The sequence below is a fragment of the Apium graveolens genome, chromosome 6, assembly GCF_009905375.1.
Source record: "Apium graveolens cultivar Ventura chromosome 6, ASM990537v1, whole genome shotgun sequence".
Taxonomy (NCBI): domain Eukaryota; kingdom Viridiplantae; phylum Streptophyta; class Magnoliopsida; order Apiales; family Apiaceae; genus Apium; species Apium graveolens.
In genome coordinates, this window is record NC_133652.1 from 167,721,887 (window position 1) to 167,740,894 (window position 19,008).

The 19,008-nt window shown below is 37.0% G+C and overlaps 1 protein-coding gene across 1 annotated transcript; it reads right to left on the bottom strand.

Annotated features, from left to right (window-relative positions):
- Positions 1–14,027: 14,027 nt before the first annotated feature.
- Positions 14,028–18,249, bottom strand: LOC141665579 (uncharacterized). The gene is made up of 10 exons (XM_074471564.1): positions 17,904–18,249; positions 17,531–17,783; positions 17,018–17,287; positions 16,832–16,917; positions 16,586–16,732; positions 16,201–16,503; positions 15,638–15,704; positions 15,186–15,478; positions 14,388–14,458; positions 14,028–14,234 (listed from the first exon to the last, which is right to left on the bottom strand). Exons 1-10 carry the CDS (start codon positions 18,247–18,249, stop codon positions 14,028–14,030), a joined length of 2,043 nt encoding a protein of 680 aa, XP_074327665.1.
- Between the last annotated feature and the right edge of the window lie 759 nt (positions 18,250–19,008).

Genomic DNA, 19,008 nt, shown 5'->3' on the forward strand with positions numbered 1-19,008 from the left:
TTGAATGATACTATTAAAAATTATTTCTGGAATAAGTAAATTGAAATTTCTTCAAAATCCTTATAGTTGAATAATGAAATCAACCTTCCTGCAATCACAAAGCAAATGATTCAGTAAATAAATTATAACTTCTAAGTTTTAGAGTGATAAATAAATAAATTAATTGTTTAGCGAAAAGGGAACCATGGTATATGAGAAAATATGATGTTTAACATGAGATGATAGTAATATGAGTACCTTTTTAATTTTTTTAACAGATTTAGCCGAGCCTGGAGTTACATGCACGTCATCAGCTTCCGAGTACTACATATGCACATATCATTGATAAGAAAGTTCGAGGATTTATTAATGTCATGCCCCAAACTTAAACAGAAAAATTAAATATAGCTATTACAACATTTTAAAAGAAGAATACACAACTAACCCCAAGATCTTACAGTTTAGGGTTTGGAACAGCCCAACACTACCAACTATTACATCTGATTTTAAATACCGAGTCCTCACACAAACTATTATTACTTATTCTACCTGAGCTCGAACATAAGCATCAGCATCACAGGTCTTACGGGCAGTCTGCTTGAATCTAACCATAGCTGCTAGCTGTAATATCAGGGTAAAGCAAGAAGTGAGCCAAATGCTCAACAAGTGATAACAGTACGATACAAAACATAAATCGAGATATACATTAAAGAATGACAATGGAAAGACATATCCAATGATAACGAGGAATAAAACTATGAGTGATGGCATCATTTTTACTTGTATCAAAACAATTTCAAAATCATGTCTTAATCAAAATCATTTTATGACGCTACGGATTACAGCCGGTGATCAGCCGCGAAGTAATCCCGAACCTCGCTGGGTTCTAAAACATTAATGGGAATCCCTAGGCAAATTTTAAGCCTAATATAAGTGTGGAAAAGACTCGCGTCTCAGTCCAGATCCACCATTCAAAGAAAACATTTATTCCCCTTTGGGACTGAAAAACCCACATTTTATTTATTTCAAAAACTGATGCCGAATTATGACAAAATCTCTTTTTACAGTAAACATCTTTATCAAGGGATTATAGATCAACTCAAAACACGGGGAAATGGTGCTAACTCTCAGAGCCATGAATCACAAAACTAAACTCTATTAGGGTAACTGAATGGTTTTCATGTATCAAAGTTTGGACAAGGAAATTTAGTGAGGCTATTGGATATCATGAAAGGAAGTGCCAAATTGGGCTTAAAGCAATGGTTTCTCATCAAGGTTCAAGTGCTAGATCATCAAGAATGTAAGCTTCATGAATACCAAGGGTGTTAAGGTATGAAGAAATGATTTTTAGCTCAGGATATATCAGAATTGACAAGCTTTAGGATAAGAAAGAGGGGTATCAATCAATTAGGGACAACTTTGATAAATATCTGGCTTTCAGGTATCAAGGTAAGGTTCTATATGGGTTCAAATATCAGGATGAGATATCATTACTTAGGAATCATTAGCATGGTAATCAAGAGGATCAACCGAGTGCTATAACAACCCTTTATTTTATCATGGCATTCGAATTACTTTAACATACTGTCATGATAAGACTTTTGAACTACTTGCAAAATGTACTCGAGGGTTCATGGCATTTCTATATGATTCAAAGATAAACATAAGATACGCTTGATTCAAATATAACAACATGACTCAGGATAGTTGCAGCAATGTATGAATTATTAGCAGTAAATACGAAGGTCAAGTTGAATCACTTGCCTTGAGAAAGGCTGGTCTGGTCTGACTGGTAGGAGCAACTGGAGCTTCACTCGACCTTTATGGCAAGTTTTCCCTCGTCTCGAGATCCTACATAAATAATAATAGTCCTTATTATAATATATTCTCACCAACTTAACCTATTTACAACCCGAAATTAAACACGGATGGCACTTAGGCCTATACGCACTTAATTTTATATTCACTTTTAAATTAAAATTGTACACACATAGCCACATAATCACATATCATATATTAATACCAAATAACACCATATATACCATAATGCAACACTAGGTTTGGATGATCTCAACTCACAACGTAAGTCACTTGGTCGCTAAACTAGACATAGTCTTCTAATTTTGGCTTCCTAACTCGATGTGCCTTTACTAAACTATCCAAAACCTATTGACCCTCACTTGTGCCTTTTGCTCTACTGACCTTATACTATCTTACAACTATGGTGGTCGACCTAATACTCACTTCTAAGTGTTCTAAAACTATGTGATAAGTGAAAATGCTCACTGGTGCAAATTTCAGAATGACAACTATGGTTTCTTGAGTGCATTAGACACTCTTAAACTACAAGTTTTCCTTCAAAACTTTTACACAAGACTCTCCTGACCTATGGGCATCTCAAGAACTTAATGTGGCTCAAGGGCCTGGCTTGGGCCTTCTTGGGCCTAAGCTAAAAGTCCAAGGTTCCCCTATTTTTCTGGGCAGAAAACACCCTGACTTGAATTAACTTGTGACACATGGTTCTAACTCATATCCTATGAACTATGGTTGGAAAAACTTCTCTGACACTCCCTCTAACTAAGGCCCAACAGGGCCTAATGAGGGCCTACCCATGACATGGTCAAATCTCCCTATTTCTAAGTTGCAACAAAACTGTCCCCTGCTGGACAGATTTTGTTATTCTACTTGTGCACCTAACCAAATGACATGCAAACCTCCAACCAACACCTAAAACCTTTTATATACTTCCAATACTAAATTCTGGTGGCTTGGGCCTCAAAGTGCACATCAATGACATGGTCAAAACTCACTCTAAACCTCAGGGTACTAAACTGATTTTCTGCAGAAACTATAACTCTCATTTCTCCAAAGTCTTGACTTGACAAACTCAACTACCAACAACCCAATACTCAAACCAAGACTTAAAAATGGCAATCTACTGAACTAACTCCCTTAATCTCATAATAACTTTGGGTGAGATCATCCTTACCTAAGGTATAATTATGGCAAAACAAAAGAGATCACATTTCTCAACTCACCGATCATTAAGTTTTTGAAACAACAAGATATGCATTTTTATAAAAGATAACCATGAATTATTACTATGCAACAAGAAGCATGAATCAATATTAACACATTATTCCTACTGAAATTAAGGCTCACTAACAAAATCTTTCCAAATGATCAAAATCTTATAACATTTTAAGAGAAATCCACATGCATGCATGTCTTCGGGTTTTGCAAACCAAAACAACACATTTTCTACATATATTCTATCATAAAATTGACATGCAAGCCTAACATAAGCTATACCTAGATGATCACTTAGCATGCAAAGAGTTTTATCAAATTTTTCACCACAAAATTCAAGTCATTATCACATAAAAATGCAAAAATTGATTTAAGCAACAAGAATAGTCTTAAGGACCATTCATTCGGCTTCCATATGGTCATGACCCAATGAAATGGATGGGAATGGCCATTTAATCATCAACAGTTTCCCTCTCAAGACTTGGCACTTCTCCATTCCTTGTAGTCCTCTCAAAAACAACCCTAAACTCACAAGAATCAAGGTTGTATTTTGAGTTTTACTAGAACCTTTACATGCAACCTTTAAACTTAAACTTTCTACTCAAAACTCTTTGAAATATGAATGATTATGGTATGGGAAATAACATTTACTTGTATAAAGAGTAGAAGCTTGGTTGAGGAATGAAGAAAAATGGGGAGGGGTGGTTCTCGGCTAAACCCGAGAGTGAGGGGGGAAGGAGGGCCGAGAGGAGGGAGAAGGGAGGGAGGAGAGAGTGAGGTGTGGGTGGAGTATGAAAATGATCATGAAACTTTGCTTGTTTTATGGTATTTGATTTGACAAAATTTAAGTGGAAAGGAGAATTGACAAGACTATCCCTCCACTTATACTTGGTTCATTTTGCATGCAAGGGTAAAGAAGGAAATTGGCTAGAAAAATAAGAGTTAGTGGGGTTGGAATTGTCCTCTTTGTCCTTGAAAAGAATGAGAGGGTGGTTTGCATGCAAGGGCTTTCTTGTAATTTGCTAAATATGAGCTAAAATTTATAATGATTTATTTTTATAAAATAAAATAGAAGTTCAAAAATTATAAAATTTATACCATAAAATAACTTGGTTTTTTAGAGACTTTATAAAATCATTTTCAAAATTTGTGAACAAAATACCTTTTAAAAGAAAATTTTTCCAAGGCTTAGAATATTCCTTATAAATCAAAAATAAAGAAATTAAATAAACTCTTGCTTTGAAAAATCATATACTATATAAAGCAAATTTATTATGCAGAAATTTTCACTCACACAAATGTACAATCATTGAATATATTTTCATTCGGCTTTAATATTATACCAAATCCACAAATAATATTACACGAAAATACCGGTTATAACATCCTCTCCTCCTTAAGGGATTCTGTCCCCAGAATCTAAGAGAACAGATGAGGATACCGGGAACGCATAACAGCCTCTAACTCCCAAGTCGATTCTTCGACCTTAGGGTTCCTCCAAAGTACTTTTACTAACTTTACCGACTTATTCCTAAGACTCTTTACTTTCCAGTCGAGTATTTTGACAGGTTGCTCCACAAATGACAGGTCTGCCTGAATTTCTACAGGTTCATATTATATCACATGTCTAACGTCAGGATTGTACTTCTTAAGCAACGACACATGGAACACATTATGCACATGCTGATACTGAGGTGGTAAGGCCAACTCGTAGGTCACCTTTCCCACTTGAGTCAATATCTCAAAAGGACCTATGTATCTAGGTGCTAACTTCCCTTTCTTGCCAAATCTCATCAACCCTTTTCTAGGTGACACCTTCAGCAACACAGCTTCGCCAATTTGGAATTGAACATCCTTACGCGCTGGATTCGCATACTTCCTCTGTCTATCTTGAGCAGCAAGCAACCTTTTCTGAATTAACTTGACCGAGTCATGCAACTGTTGTACCAATTCCGAGCCGAGAATTCTTCCTTCTCCTACTTCATCCCAACTTGTTGGTGATCTACATTTTCGCCCGTATAAAGCTTCGTATGGTGGCATACCGATACTGGAATGATAGCTGTTGTTGTAAGAGAATTCAATCAACGGCAAATGGTCGTCCCAACTTCCTGCAAAATCGATTGCACAACTGCGCAACATGTCTTCAATTGTTTGAATTGTCCTTTCACTCTGGCCATCAGTCTGCGGGTGGTACGCCGTGCTCATATTCAACTTCGTGCCAAGACATTCCTGAAATTGCTTCCAGAATCTCGACTTAAATCGGGGATCTCTGTCTGAAACTATTGATACGGGTACTCCATGCCTTAGTACGATTTCGCGCATATACAGATGAACCAACTTGTCCAGTGACGACTTCTCATTTATTGGAAGGAAATGCGCCGACTTCGTAAGACGATCAATTATAACCCATATTGTGTCATGCCCGGATTTCGTTCTCGATAGTCCTACTATAAAGTCCATAACGATATTTTCCCATTTCCATTCTGGAATCTTCAGGGGATGAATTAATCCACTTGGTCGTTGATGTTCTGCCTTCACTTTTTGACAAGTATAACACTTCGCAACCCATTCTGCCACGTCTCGCTTCATATTTGGCCACCAAAAATTCTGCTTTAAGTCCCGATACATCTTGGTACTTCCCGGGTGGATTGAAAATTTCGAATTGTGGGCTTCATGGAGGATCTCATTCTTTAATTCAGGTACATGAGGAATCCATATTCTGGAAGAGAATCTTAGTATCCGTTGATCATCCCTTTGAGTATTAATCTCCTCTCCAGATAACTGATTCTTCTCTTTCTCCATTACTTCTTCTTGACATTTCTTTATCTTTTCTACTAGTGTTGGCTGAAAGGTCATTGCATGATAAACTTCCTCAACTTTTCCGCAAGCACAAAATTCCAGTTCAAATCTCTCGATTTCTTCAGATAACTCTTTTGATGTTATCATCATATTCAGTCTCTCCTTCCTACTCAGAGCATCGGCCACAATATTCGCCTTTCCAGGATGGTAATTTATCGAGCAGTCATAGTCCTTGATCATATCCAGCCATCTCCTCTGCCTCATATTGAGCTCCTTCTGAGTGAAAATGTACTTTAAACTCTTGTGATCCGTGTATATTTCACACTTCTCTCCATAGAGGTAATGTCTCCAAATCTTAAGTGCGAACACTATGGCGGCTAGTTCCAAGTCATGCGTCGGGTACTTTAACTCATGCGGTTTTAATTGTCTTGACGTATATGCGATCACTTTACTGTGTTGCATCAACACACAACCCAAACCCTTATGTGAAGCATCGCTGAATATTACAAAGTTCCCTTGATCATCTGGTAGTACTAACACCGGAGCTGTTACCAACTTCTGCTTCAACTCTTGAAAGCTATCCTCACATTCTGCACTCCATTCAAACTTTGATTCTTTCTGGTTAACTTGGTCAATGGCCTGGCGATTTTCAAAAAATCCTTGACAAACCTTCTGTAGTATCCGGCCAATCCTAGAAAACTTCGCACTTCCGTAGGAGTCTTTGGCCTCTCCCAACTAATAAATGCCTCAATCTTTGCCGGATCCACTTTAACTCCTTCATTTCCAATGACATGCCCCAAAAATTGAACTTCCTTTAACCAAAACTCACATTTGGTAAACTTGGCATACAACTTCTCTTGCCGAAGTATCTCCAATGCTATCCAGAGGTGCTGCTTATGTTCTTCTTCCGACTTAGAATAAATAAGGATGTCATCAATGAATACCACGACAAATTTGTCCAAATACTTCTTAAATACTCGATTCATCAGATCCATAAATGCGGCCGAAGCATTGATCAGTCCAAACGGCATTACTAGGAATTCATAATGCCCATATCTGGTCCTAAATGCGGTCTTGGGAATGTCTTCTTCCTTGATCTTTAATTGATGGTATCCAGATCTCAAATCGATCTTTGAAAAGCATTTTGCTCCCTTCAGCTGATCAAAAAGGTCATCTATTCTTGGTAGCGGGTAGCGGTTCTTGATCGTTACCTTATTCAACTCCCGATAGTCTATGCATAGTCGCATACTCCTATATTTCTTCTTGACAAACAGAACAGGTGCTCCCCATGGCGACGTACTTGGCCGTATTACTCCCTTATCCAACAATTCTTGTAGCTGGCTTGCCAACTCTTTCATTTCTGCTGGTGCCATTCTATATGGGGCCTTTGAAACTGGTTCCGTGCCTGGAGCAAGGTTGATCTCGAACTCGATTTGTCGATCTGGTGGTAAGCCTGGTAGTTCGTCGGGAAACAAATCGGGAAACTCTTTAACTACAGGAATATCTTCTATGCTGGGACTACCTTTTTCTGAATCCACTATATACGCTAGAAATGACTCACAACCTTTTCTAAGTAGCTTCTTAGCCTGAACAATTGTAAGAAATAATTGCTCTTGCCTCTACCCCTTAAATACTACCTTCTCTCCACTCTTCGTCTTTAAATACACTTTCTTGGTCTTACAATTAATCTGAGCGTTATTCTCTCCTAACCAATCCATTCCTAAAATTATGTCAAACTCTCCCAACTTGAAGAGTATCAAGTCGGCTGAAAACTTATACCCCGAAATATCGATCTCACACTTTGGACAAAATTGATTCACAGGAATCTTCTCTTGGTTCGCAATTACCATATTTACTATCTCACTCATAATCATTTTATCACATTGAAGCTTATCAACAAAAGATTCTGATATGAAAGATCTTGTTGCTCCCGAATCAATCAATACTTTAGCTTTGACATTATTGAGTAAAAGTGTACATGCTATCACCTCAGAATTCTGAACAGCATCCTTCATCTTCAGATCAAATGTCCTTGTTGTTGCTTGCGGGGTTGGTGTAGGTGGTGGAGGTAATGCCAATACCTCGGCTGGCACGCTTGCACTAGTACTTGCCACATTCATTAAAGCTTTGACTGGTCCGGTTGCCTTGCACTCCCTAGCTATGTGTCCAGTCTTCCCACACTTGTAACACGTAACTCCTGGCTTCAATATCTTGCACTCATTTACCAAATGTCCCTTCTGGTTGCACCTATAGCATGTCATGCTCAACTTATTACACACTCCGGGGTGCCTTCTTCCACAGTGCTTGCATTCCGGTCTCCGGAACCTGTTTTCTCCAACTTGCCCTTGGCTTGCCTGATTGTTCCCCTTCGATTCTTGCCTTTTACCCAAATTTCCTTTCTTTTGAAAATTTCCGCCCTTCTGGAATCCGATCCTCTTTACATTCCGATCTTGTGAACTTTCCACTTCAGACTTTTCTCCATAAAATGAAACCTTCCTCTTCTTGTTATCCCTTTCCTTCCTTGACTGCGTCCCATTATTCTCAATCAGAGCAGCTTTCTGTACTACTCCCGCGTAAGTTTCAAGCTCAAACATAGCCACTCTATCTCTGATCCAAGGCTCCAATCCTTGTTGAAATTTCTTTGCTTTTTCCTCCTCAGTGCTGGTATACTTTGTCACAAACCTTGACAACTCAGTGAACTTCTTCTCATACTCCAATACAGTCATGTTCCCTTGCTTCAACTCAAGAAATTTTAGCTCCATCTGATTCTGCATGTACTTAGGGTAATACTTGTCCAGAAATAACTTCTTAAACCTCTCCCAAGAAACCTGCTGAGTGACTTCCATAGCTTTTATTGATTCCCACCAATAGATGACTTCTCCCTTCAAGAAGTAAGTAGCATACGGCGTCTTCTGATCGTCTCCTAACTGTACCAACTCAAAAGCCCTTTCCATCTCCCTGATCCATGTGTTAGCTATCACTGGATCACTGGTATCATGAAATGCAGGTGGATTCACATTCTGAAAAGCCTTGAAAGTGACAATTTGTCTAGGTGGTACTGGTGGTTCAGGTGGTTGGTGTGGTTCACGGTTATCTTGAATTTAATTCATTGTTGAAGATTTAGTTATTGTAGAGCTATAGCATTGGTCTGCTGTTGCAAGGTTTCCAGTAGTCGAAGAATGTTTGGGTCTGTGGTGGATGTGGTTGTTGGGTTCTTCTTTTTGGGAGGCATGATCCTGAAATAAGAGTTGTGTCAAAACAGATATGAATGATAAAATGATTCGAGGGTATCGCATGACATTCTTATTTTACATATGGGGTCAAGTTTCCAAATTAAGCAGATATGATGATAAAAACGTAAAATAACAGTTGAGAGCAAATGGAACAATAGCACATAATTATTGAAATTTTAAAGGTCACAATACTTAGGATTAGGACAAAGTCTGATTTTAGGAATAACAGGCTTATTTAAAGGAAACAACGGAAATGACTGGGGATTCCACAGAGTCTGATAGTACAACAACATGAAAGGTAAATGGAAAGAACTAAGGCTCCACTCCATTTAAACGGGGCTTGGTAGTCTTTTCCTCTCGAAGCGTCTTCACAATGCTCTGGAGCTCATCCGCCACCATCTGAATGACATACTGGCTGGTGCGGTCCCGGTGCGCTGGCATCTCCTCAAGCTTAGTGTTGACGTACTTAACCAAGGTCTCAAGTCTCGCAATCATCTACTCATTGGGCTTCCCTTCGTAGTTTCGGCTGTCCGGATACACGTTCTTCAGTCAGTCGTACTTGCCCTGAAGCATGTCGAACTCGCGCCTCAATTCAGCATACACTGTGAAAGCAATAGTGTCGTCTGAACCAGAGGATGACGAGGAATGCGCCCTTTGCTAACAACCAATAAGAGGAGTATTAATAATAAATTTACTTAACCTACTCTCTCGCATATTATCTATAACCTACACACATATCCTATACACAACCAACCCCAAGATCTTACAGTTTAGGGTTTGGAACAGCCCAAGACTACCAACTATTACATCTGATTTTAAATACCGAGTCCTCACACAAACTATTATTACTTATTCTACCTGAGCTCGAACATAAGCATCAACATCACAGGTCTTACGGGCAGTCTGCTTGAATCTAACCATAGCTGCTAGCTGTAATATCAGGGTAAAGCAAGAAGTGAGCCAAATGCTCAAGAAGTACTAACAGTACGATACAAAACATAAATCGAGATATACATTAAAGAATGACAATGGAAAGACATATCCAATGATAACGAGGAATAAAACTATGAGTGATGGCATCATTTTTACTTGTATCAAAACAATTTCAAAATCATGTCTTAATCAAAATCATTTTATGACGCTACGAATTACAGTCGGTGATCAGCCGTGAAGTAATCCCGAACCTCGCTGGGTTCTAAAACATTAATGGGAATCCCTAGGCAACTTTTAAGCCTAATATAAGTGTGGAAAGGACTCGCGTCTCAGTCCAGATCCACCATTCAAAGAAAACATTTATCCCCCTTTTGGACTGAAAAAGCCACATTTTATTTATTTCAAAAACTGATGCCGAATTATGACAAAATCTCTTTTTACAGTAAACATCTTTATCAAGGGATTATAGATCAACTCGAAACACGGGGAAATGGTGCTAACTCTCAGAGCCATGAATCACAAAACTAAACTCTATTAGGGTAACTGAATGGTTTTCATGTATCAAAGTTTGGACAAGGGAATTTAGTGAGGCTATTGGATATCATGAAAGGAAGTGCCAAATTGGGCTTAAAGCAATGGTTTATCATCAAGGTTCAAGTGCTGGATCATCAAGAATGTAAGCTTCATGAATACCAAGGGTGTTAAGGTATGAAGAAATGATTTTTAGCTCAGGATATATCAGAATTGACAAGCTTTAAGATAAGAAAGAGGGGTATCAATAAATTAGGGACAACTTTGATAAATATCTGGCTTTCAGGTATCAAGGTAAGGTTCTATATGGGTTCAAGTATCAAGATGAGATATCATTACTTAGGAATCATTAGCATGGTAATCAAGAGGATCAACCGAGTGCTATAACAACTCTTTATTTTATCATGGTATTCGAATTACTTTAACATATTGTCATGATAAGACTTTTGAACTACTTGCAAAACGTACTCGAGGGTTCATGGCATTTCTATATGATTCAAAGATAAATATAAGATACGCTTGATTCAAATATAACAACATGACTCAGGATAGTTGCAGTAATGTATGAATTATTAGTAGTAAATACGAAGGTCAAGTTGAATCACTTGCCTTGAGAAAGGCTGGTCTGGTCTGACTGGTAGGAGCAACTGGAGCTTCACTCGACCTTTATGGCAAGTTTTCCCTCGTCTCGAGATCCTACATAAATAATAATAATCCTCATTATAATAAATTCTCACTAACTTAACCTATTTATAACCCGAAATTAAACACGGATGGCACTTAGGCCTATACGCACTTAATTTGATATTCACTTTTAAATTACAATTGTACACACATAGCCACATAGTCATATATCATATATTAATACCAAATAACACCATATATACCATAATGCAACACTAGGCTTGGATGATCTCGACTCACAACGTAAGTCACTTGGTCGCTAAACTAGACATAGTCTTCTAATTTTGGCTTCCTAACTCGATGTGCCTTTACTAAAATATCCAAAACCTATTGACCCTCACTTGTGCCTTTTGCTCTACTGACCTTATACTATCTTACAACTATGGTGGTCGACCTAATACTCACTTCTAAGTGTTCTAAAACTATGTGATAAGTGAAAGTGCTCACTGGTGCAAATTTCAGAATGACAACTATGGTTTCTTGAGTGCATTAGACACTCTTAAACTACAATTTTTCCTTCAAAACTTTTACAAAAGACTCTCCTGACCTAAGGGCATCTCACAAACTTAATTTGGCTCAAGGGCCTGGCTTGGGCCTTCTTGGGCCTAAGCTAAAAGTCCAAGGTTCCCCTGTTTTTCTGGGCAGAAAACGCCCTGACTTGAATTAACTTGTGACACATATTTCTAACTCATATCCTATTAACTATGGTTGTAAAAACTTCTATGACACTCCCTCTAACTAAGGCCCAACAGGGCCTAATGAGGGGCTACCCATGACATGGTCAAATCTCCCTATTTCTAAGTTGCAACAAAACTGTCCCCTGCTGGACAGATTTTATTATTCTACTTGTGCACCTAACCAAATGACATGCAAACCTCCAACCAACACCTAAAACCTTTTATATACTCCCAATACTAACTTCTGGTGTCTTGGGCCTCAAAGTGCACATCAATGACATGGTCAAAACTCACTCTAAACCTCAGGGTACTAAACTGATTTTCTGCAGAAACTATAACTCTCATTTCTCCAAAGTCTTGACTTGACAAACATTACTACCAACAACCCAATACTCAAACCAAGACTTAAACATGGCAATATACTGAAATAACTCCCTTATTCTCAAAATAACTTTGGGTGAGATCATCCTTACCTAAGGTACAATTATGGCAAAACAAAAGAGATCACATTTCTCAACTCACCAATCATTAAGTTTTTGAAACAACAAGATATGCATTTTTATAAAAGATAACCACGAATTATTACTATGCAACAAGAAGAATAAATCAATATTAACACATTATTCCTACTGAAATTAAGGCTCACTAACAAAATCTTTCCAAATGATCAAAATCTTATAACATTCTAAGAGAAATCTACATGCATGCATGTCTTCGGGTTTTGCAAACCAAAACAACACATTTTCTACATATATTCTATCATAAAATTGACATGCAAGCCTAGCATAAGCTATACCTAGATGATCACTTAGCATGCAAAGAGTTTTATCAAATTTTTCACCACAAAATTCAAGTCATTATCACATAAACATGCAAAAATTGATTTAAGCAACAAGAATAGTCTTAAGGACCATTCATTCGGCTCCCATATGGTCATGGCCGAATGAAATGGATGGGAATGGACATTTAATCATCAAGAGTTTCCCTCTCAAGACTTGGTACTTCTCCATTCCTTGTAGTCCTCTCAAAAACAACCCTAAACTCACAAGAATCAAGGTTGTATTTTGAGTTTCACTAGAACCTTTACATGCAACCTTTAAACTTAAACTTTCTACTCAAAACTCTTTGAAATATGAATGATCATGGTATGGGAAATAACATTTACTTGTATAAAGAGTAGAAGCTTGGTTGAGGAATGAAGAAAAATGGGGAGGGGTGGTTCTCGGCTAAACCCGAGAGTGAGGGGGGAAGGAGGGCCGAGAGGAGGGAGAAGGGAGGGAGGAGAGAGTGAGGTGTGGGTGGAGTATGAAAATGATCATGACACTTTGCTTGTTTTATGGTATTTAATTTGACAAAATTTGAGTGGAAAGGAGAATTGACAAGACTATCCGTCCACTTATACTTGGTTCATTTTGCATGCAAGGGTAAAGCAGGAAATTGGCTAGAAAAATAAGAGTTAGTGGGGTTGGAATTGTCCTCTTTATCCTTGAAAAGAATGAGAGGGTGGTTTGCATGCAAGGGCTTTCTTGTAATTTGCTAAATATGACAACTAAAATTTATAATAATTTATTTTTATAAAATAAAATACAAGTTCAAAAATTATAAAATTTATATCATAAAATAACTTGGATTTTTAGAGACTTTATAAAATCATTTTCAAAATTTGTGAACAAAATACCTTTTAAAAGAAAATTTTTCCAAGGCTTAGAATATTCATTATAAATCAAAAATAAAGAAATTAAATAAACTCTTGCTTTGAAAAATCATATACTACATAAAGCAAATTTATAATGCAGAAATTTTCACTCACACAAATGTACAATCATTGAATATATTTTCATTCGGCCTTAATATTATACCAAATCCACAAATAATATTACACGAAAGGACAATGTCTCTATTTTCGTATTTAGTTGGGAGCTTGGTCAAACCTTCATACTCTTCCACAACTCCAATTATATATGTCTTACACATAACGTATTTTACACGATATTATTGTATAAGTGCTTAGCATATTAAGATGGTATTAAATATGACTATAGTAAGATAATAGTGAATTAATAGAATGCGTTATCGAACCAATTACAAATTCAGACTGCTGTTGAGGAAGACATTTATTTGCTTCCACAAATAAATCTCCCAGGTCCAGAAACTCAAATTTTTATAACAGGATCATGCCATCATCGGGACCAGTCCTGACAGTATTGGAGCCTGTAAATCTGATACATAGATTTGTCTGGACCGGCTTCAAATTCCCGACAGCATCTTTAACTGCAAACTGGTCAAAAATGTAGACACAGCCTTCCACAATCTTTATGGTGAATCTATTCCAAATGTTGTGATACGCAAAGGCATGAACATGGTTATCCTATAATTTTAAAATACATAAATACAATTAAGTGCAAACCAGGATTGACAGAAATATATCTAACCATACATCATCATCCAGAAGAATGAGATTGTAGCATTTCAGTGAGTTTGTCTCCAAAGTCATATTAGCCCACATCCTGGTAACCCTGACCTTAATTTTCCAGTTAGTGCTAGCCTTGTCGAGATTGGATAGACGGTCAAATGACTCCATTAAAAATAACACTATAAGAGGAGCAATATAAAAAGATTATTCAAGCAATGTAGATTAACACAGTAAGTAGGAAAATCATTCAGTCCATATTTTGAGAATAGTATAAATAGGTTAAGAAAATGAAACTCTTACAAAATGATTGCACTCTTGAGAGAAAAAGATAAATGATGTTTTAGCAGATGAATCTCATTCTGTAAAAACTTTGTAACTATATTTCACCAGCGAGGCATTAGGGATATGCCTTTAATTTAGCTGGAAATTGATAATGCAAATCTATTAGTTTATATGAGAATAAGAGTAATATCCTGGTTTAATTTTCTGATAATTGATTACATAGTGTTTGGTGTGATGATGATAACTAACCCACCTTATCATTTTGGTTACTTCCAAAAATAGAGGAATACTGCCTACCAAGCATATCATTCAGATTTGTACTATTATTTTAACCATCAACGATATATTCTTAATCGATATGTTAAACTTTTTAAAAACATATGGTTAAATTGGAGAGAATGTTTTAATTTAACATATTGATGCAGGTCGAACACATAAATAATTGTAATATTTGAGTTGCTACACGTACGACATTGATATATGACATAAAAAATCAAGAATGAAACAGGAGAAAGAGAAGTATACAACACCGTTGTATTAATATGTCAGACCAATTGTCTACGCTTGGAAGATTATAAAACACTTCCTCGAAAACTATATTATTTGTAATATTTGTGCTCCTACCATCATCACTATCTATGAGAATATGGAGGCCTTCAGGACGTGTAACTCTAGAAATCGCAACATAAATATGTTCATGTGAGAAAGTTGCTCTAGGAAGGTAAAGCCCAATCGTAACAAGTGATTGTCCCTGACTTTTGTTAATTATCATGGCATAACATATCTGAATTGGAAACTGAACACGTTTAAATTTAAAGGGCCAATTTGTGTCACTTGGAACCATCTCTATTCCTGGAATAAGATGATTGGTTCCAACATGAGATCCACACAGTATCTCATATTCAATACTGTTCTTTCTACATGATTTGACAATCATTCTTGTACCATTGCGTAATCCCATAATCTAGTTTAAGTTTCTCATAAGCATGACGACCACTCCTACCTTCAATTTTAACTCATGCTTAGGAATGCAAGGCATATTTATAGAGTTTAGATACTCAACTGGAAATGCAGACCTGATATCATTATCATCATCACCAGTATAATCGATTGAATCCTGACTGAGATACGTAAACAAAGTACCTGGAATTTTTTCAAGGAGTTGTGTATTAATTTAATCCACCGCGATATTAGTAGGTGTTATTATAGCCCTTGATCTGAGATATTCATGCAAAGAGATATTCTGTAGAAAATCTGTGTATGTTACCTCAAAAACTTCTGGATAGGATCTCCAGACGTATGAACGATATATTGATCAGGAATCTTGATTAACATTTCACCACTGTCTGAATCTGGAGAAATATTGGGTTCCTTACCATCACCGACCGTAAGCTGCCACTTGCTGAATTCAGCGATGATTTTGTTCTCCGATTATGTATTTCTTGCATTAACCCGCATGTTTTGCTTCAATAAAAATACTTCACAAGAATCCCAAATCTGGGATTTATTGAGGGTAGCGCAACAATGTTCATCATGTTAGAGAGGAATGTGAAAGCGGGAGTGTACGGTTCTTCCACCAGGAAGCAACACGGCAGCTATACCACATGAGGCCACAGGAAGCACAATCTTATGCTCCAACCGTAATCGACAACATAGTGTCTGCCACAAGAAAGTCTTTCCACAACCTCCACTCCCGTAAACGAAGAAAACACCACCTTTTTCTGGTTGATATTGTCAAGAATTGAATCATAGACTCTCTTCTGTTCATCATTCAGAAGACTATGATTTTTTTCATGGATTTTCTTTATATCTTCTGTGTCATAGGATGTTTCCTCAAGAATTAGCCTATTTTCAGAGTTAAAAAAATATGCTTCTCCTGGAAATGGCATATTTGGGAAGTTTCTCAGCCTTTTACCAATATCATTCAACAATTTCTCAATCTCTGGAATAAATGTACATAAAATTTATCCTGTTAGGTACATACTGGAAAATGATAGGGCTGAACGAATTATTAAAACTCATACCTGCAAAAGCATAATTCTGGATATCATAATCTGATAGACAAAGATTCGGATTGTTAGTGAGGTGTTGTCTCACAAGAACAATATCATCCGACATGCATCCCCAATGAGTGTCCCAAAGACTACGCGGATGAGAAATTGGACTGTAAACTACAATGTTGACAAACATTGCACGTAGTTATGAAGGCATGGATGTATGCGAATTTTCTGCTACAGCTTCGTGCCATTGCTGGTCATTCTGGAGGAGACCTAGTGCAACACAAGCTTCGTGAAAAGATTTATGAATATGGCCGTGGACTGTCTTCAAATCATCAAAAGAAATAACACCTTTAATCCTAAGCAAGAGCATGTGGAGATATAATAATTTACTACTGGATGAATGTACTTCAGAAAGCCTACCAATGACATCACCTTTTTTTCTCGGTTTCCAGATACCTGGTTGTGGATGCTAGGTAAGCTTGCTTGGAAATTCTGATTAGGTGAAATTTTTTGGCCTCTGGATATATTTTTTTTGCATCAAACCATGCTTCTAATTTGCTTTTTTTGGATGCTGCATTGTCGCAAACCTCCTGTAGATTTTGTGAGTTCCTGAACGACACGTGCTTGTCATTTGGTAGATGTATTGGCAATCGTTCAACTGAAGGCCAACGGGAATGGATGTCAAAACCAAATATCCTCCAGGATGCTTCAGATGAAAAAATATATCTACCATCTAAGTAATGTTTAACTTCATCAATCGAACATTTCTCCAGAGTGATTGGTATTGTGGTGACAGTCTTGGCGGTTGGTTTTTTTCCTCAGACACATGGTTGCGGTATCATGTCCTTTCAGACAATACTTGAATATATATTTCAGTGATAATAAATTCGTTGAGTATGGGGTAAATGACAAAGATTACATTTTAGGAAAATGTTTAGTACAACTATGGTGGTAATGACGAAGATTTACCTTTTAGGAAAATGTTTAGTACAATTGCCTTTAGCCATACATGGAGAATTAACACAATCAGTTCCACATGGTCCGTGAATCATATAATTCTTTACATCTTTGTATCCAACAGGATCAATACTTGGATCAGGAATTTCCGTAGACACCATTTTATCAATTTGATATTTGGTCTTTGGACGATCCTTTGGATGCAACCAAATAAGCATGTGAGCATATGGAAGTCCACGCTTCTGAAACTCTATGACATGCATCACTGTAAAATGCCAAGGTATTAAATTAAAAAAATAGTATGATTTCCATACATGTCCTTTTATTGTCAAAGTGTAAAATTAAATCATCAGAAAAAGCTTTCATATTTTAATATCTCCTATACAACGTCCAAAATAATTTTTATTTTTGATTTGATCAACCATCTGGTCAACTTTCATTTTAAAAACCCTTGCAACCACGTCTGGAGCATCAACAACATCAACACCGGTTAAAAACTTTAACATCCGCTGTATTTCAGGCCATTTTATATTAGTTGTCATCGTAAGGAACAGTGATGGCTGGCCAAGCATTCGACAGATGGCCAAAGCATCCTTAAAATACTGATTCATGTACCTTTTACTTCCAGTAAATGAGGCAGGTAAAATTGTTGCTTTGCCGACATTTTCAGGATTGCTATCACCCTTTTGTAGTGTATCCCATATATTGTGGTACAAATCTGAATGAATCATAGTCTGGTTATCTCTGATCCAGTCAAGTCTGTATTATTCTATTGCAGTAAATGCATCCACCACATATTGCTGCCATAAACGGCCTCCGAGATGTGAAGTTAAACCTGTAAACTCGTGATTAAATGCTTGATTCTTTGTAAATTTGAGAGAATATTAAAGAATATGTACTAAAACAAAGTGCAGATAAAGAATATACCTTCTGAAGGTCAAATCATAAGTTTATAATTGTAATACTCTTTCATCGTGATGAATTCTTAATCTCCCTTTTCGTCTGGATCTTCATTTTCTACAAACAGAGTCTGTTTGGGCTATTTTTTATTAGTTCTATTTGCAGGGATTTAACGGTAAAATTCAATATCTCCATGAGGAAAAAGAAGAGGATATTGTAGTTGCATAAATCGTGGATCGATTTCATATATCCTCTCTAATCCATTGGTTCTTGAATGGATTATTGTATCCCTGCATCCTTTTGTATAGTCATCTGTGACAATCAATCTGGCAACTTCATTTGATGGGCCAATATGGTTAGGTCAACCAGATGCTGAAGAAGAAGCTATTAGAACCAGTCTGAATTCATCAACTGCATTCTATTGAATCCGTTCACGTTCCATATGAAAACCTTTGACCAAACGATTATGTTCATCCAACATTTCTAACAAAGACTGTATGCTATCCTCATCAACGGAATTACTTTCTCCTTTAACGGCATTTATTCCGTTGTTCACTTCATCTTCAGTGTCATATATGTAGAGTTGACAA

Bases quoted from the DNA above. Each gene is read 5' to 3' on its own strand.
- LOC141665579 (XM_074471564.1), bottom strand. From the start codon at position 18,249: ATGATTCATTCAGATTTGTACCACAATATATGGGATACACTACAAAAG. The intron at 17,288-17,530 runs GTAAATCTTCGT...CTTAGATGGTAG, and splicing joins ACTAAACATTTTCCTAAAAG to ATATATTTTTTCATCTGAAG. The intron at 14,459-15,185 runs GTAGGAGCACAA...CTCCTCTTATAG, and splicing joins TCTCATAGATAGTGATGATG to TGTTATTTTTAATGGAGTCA.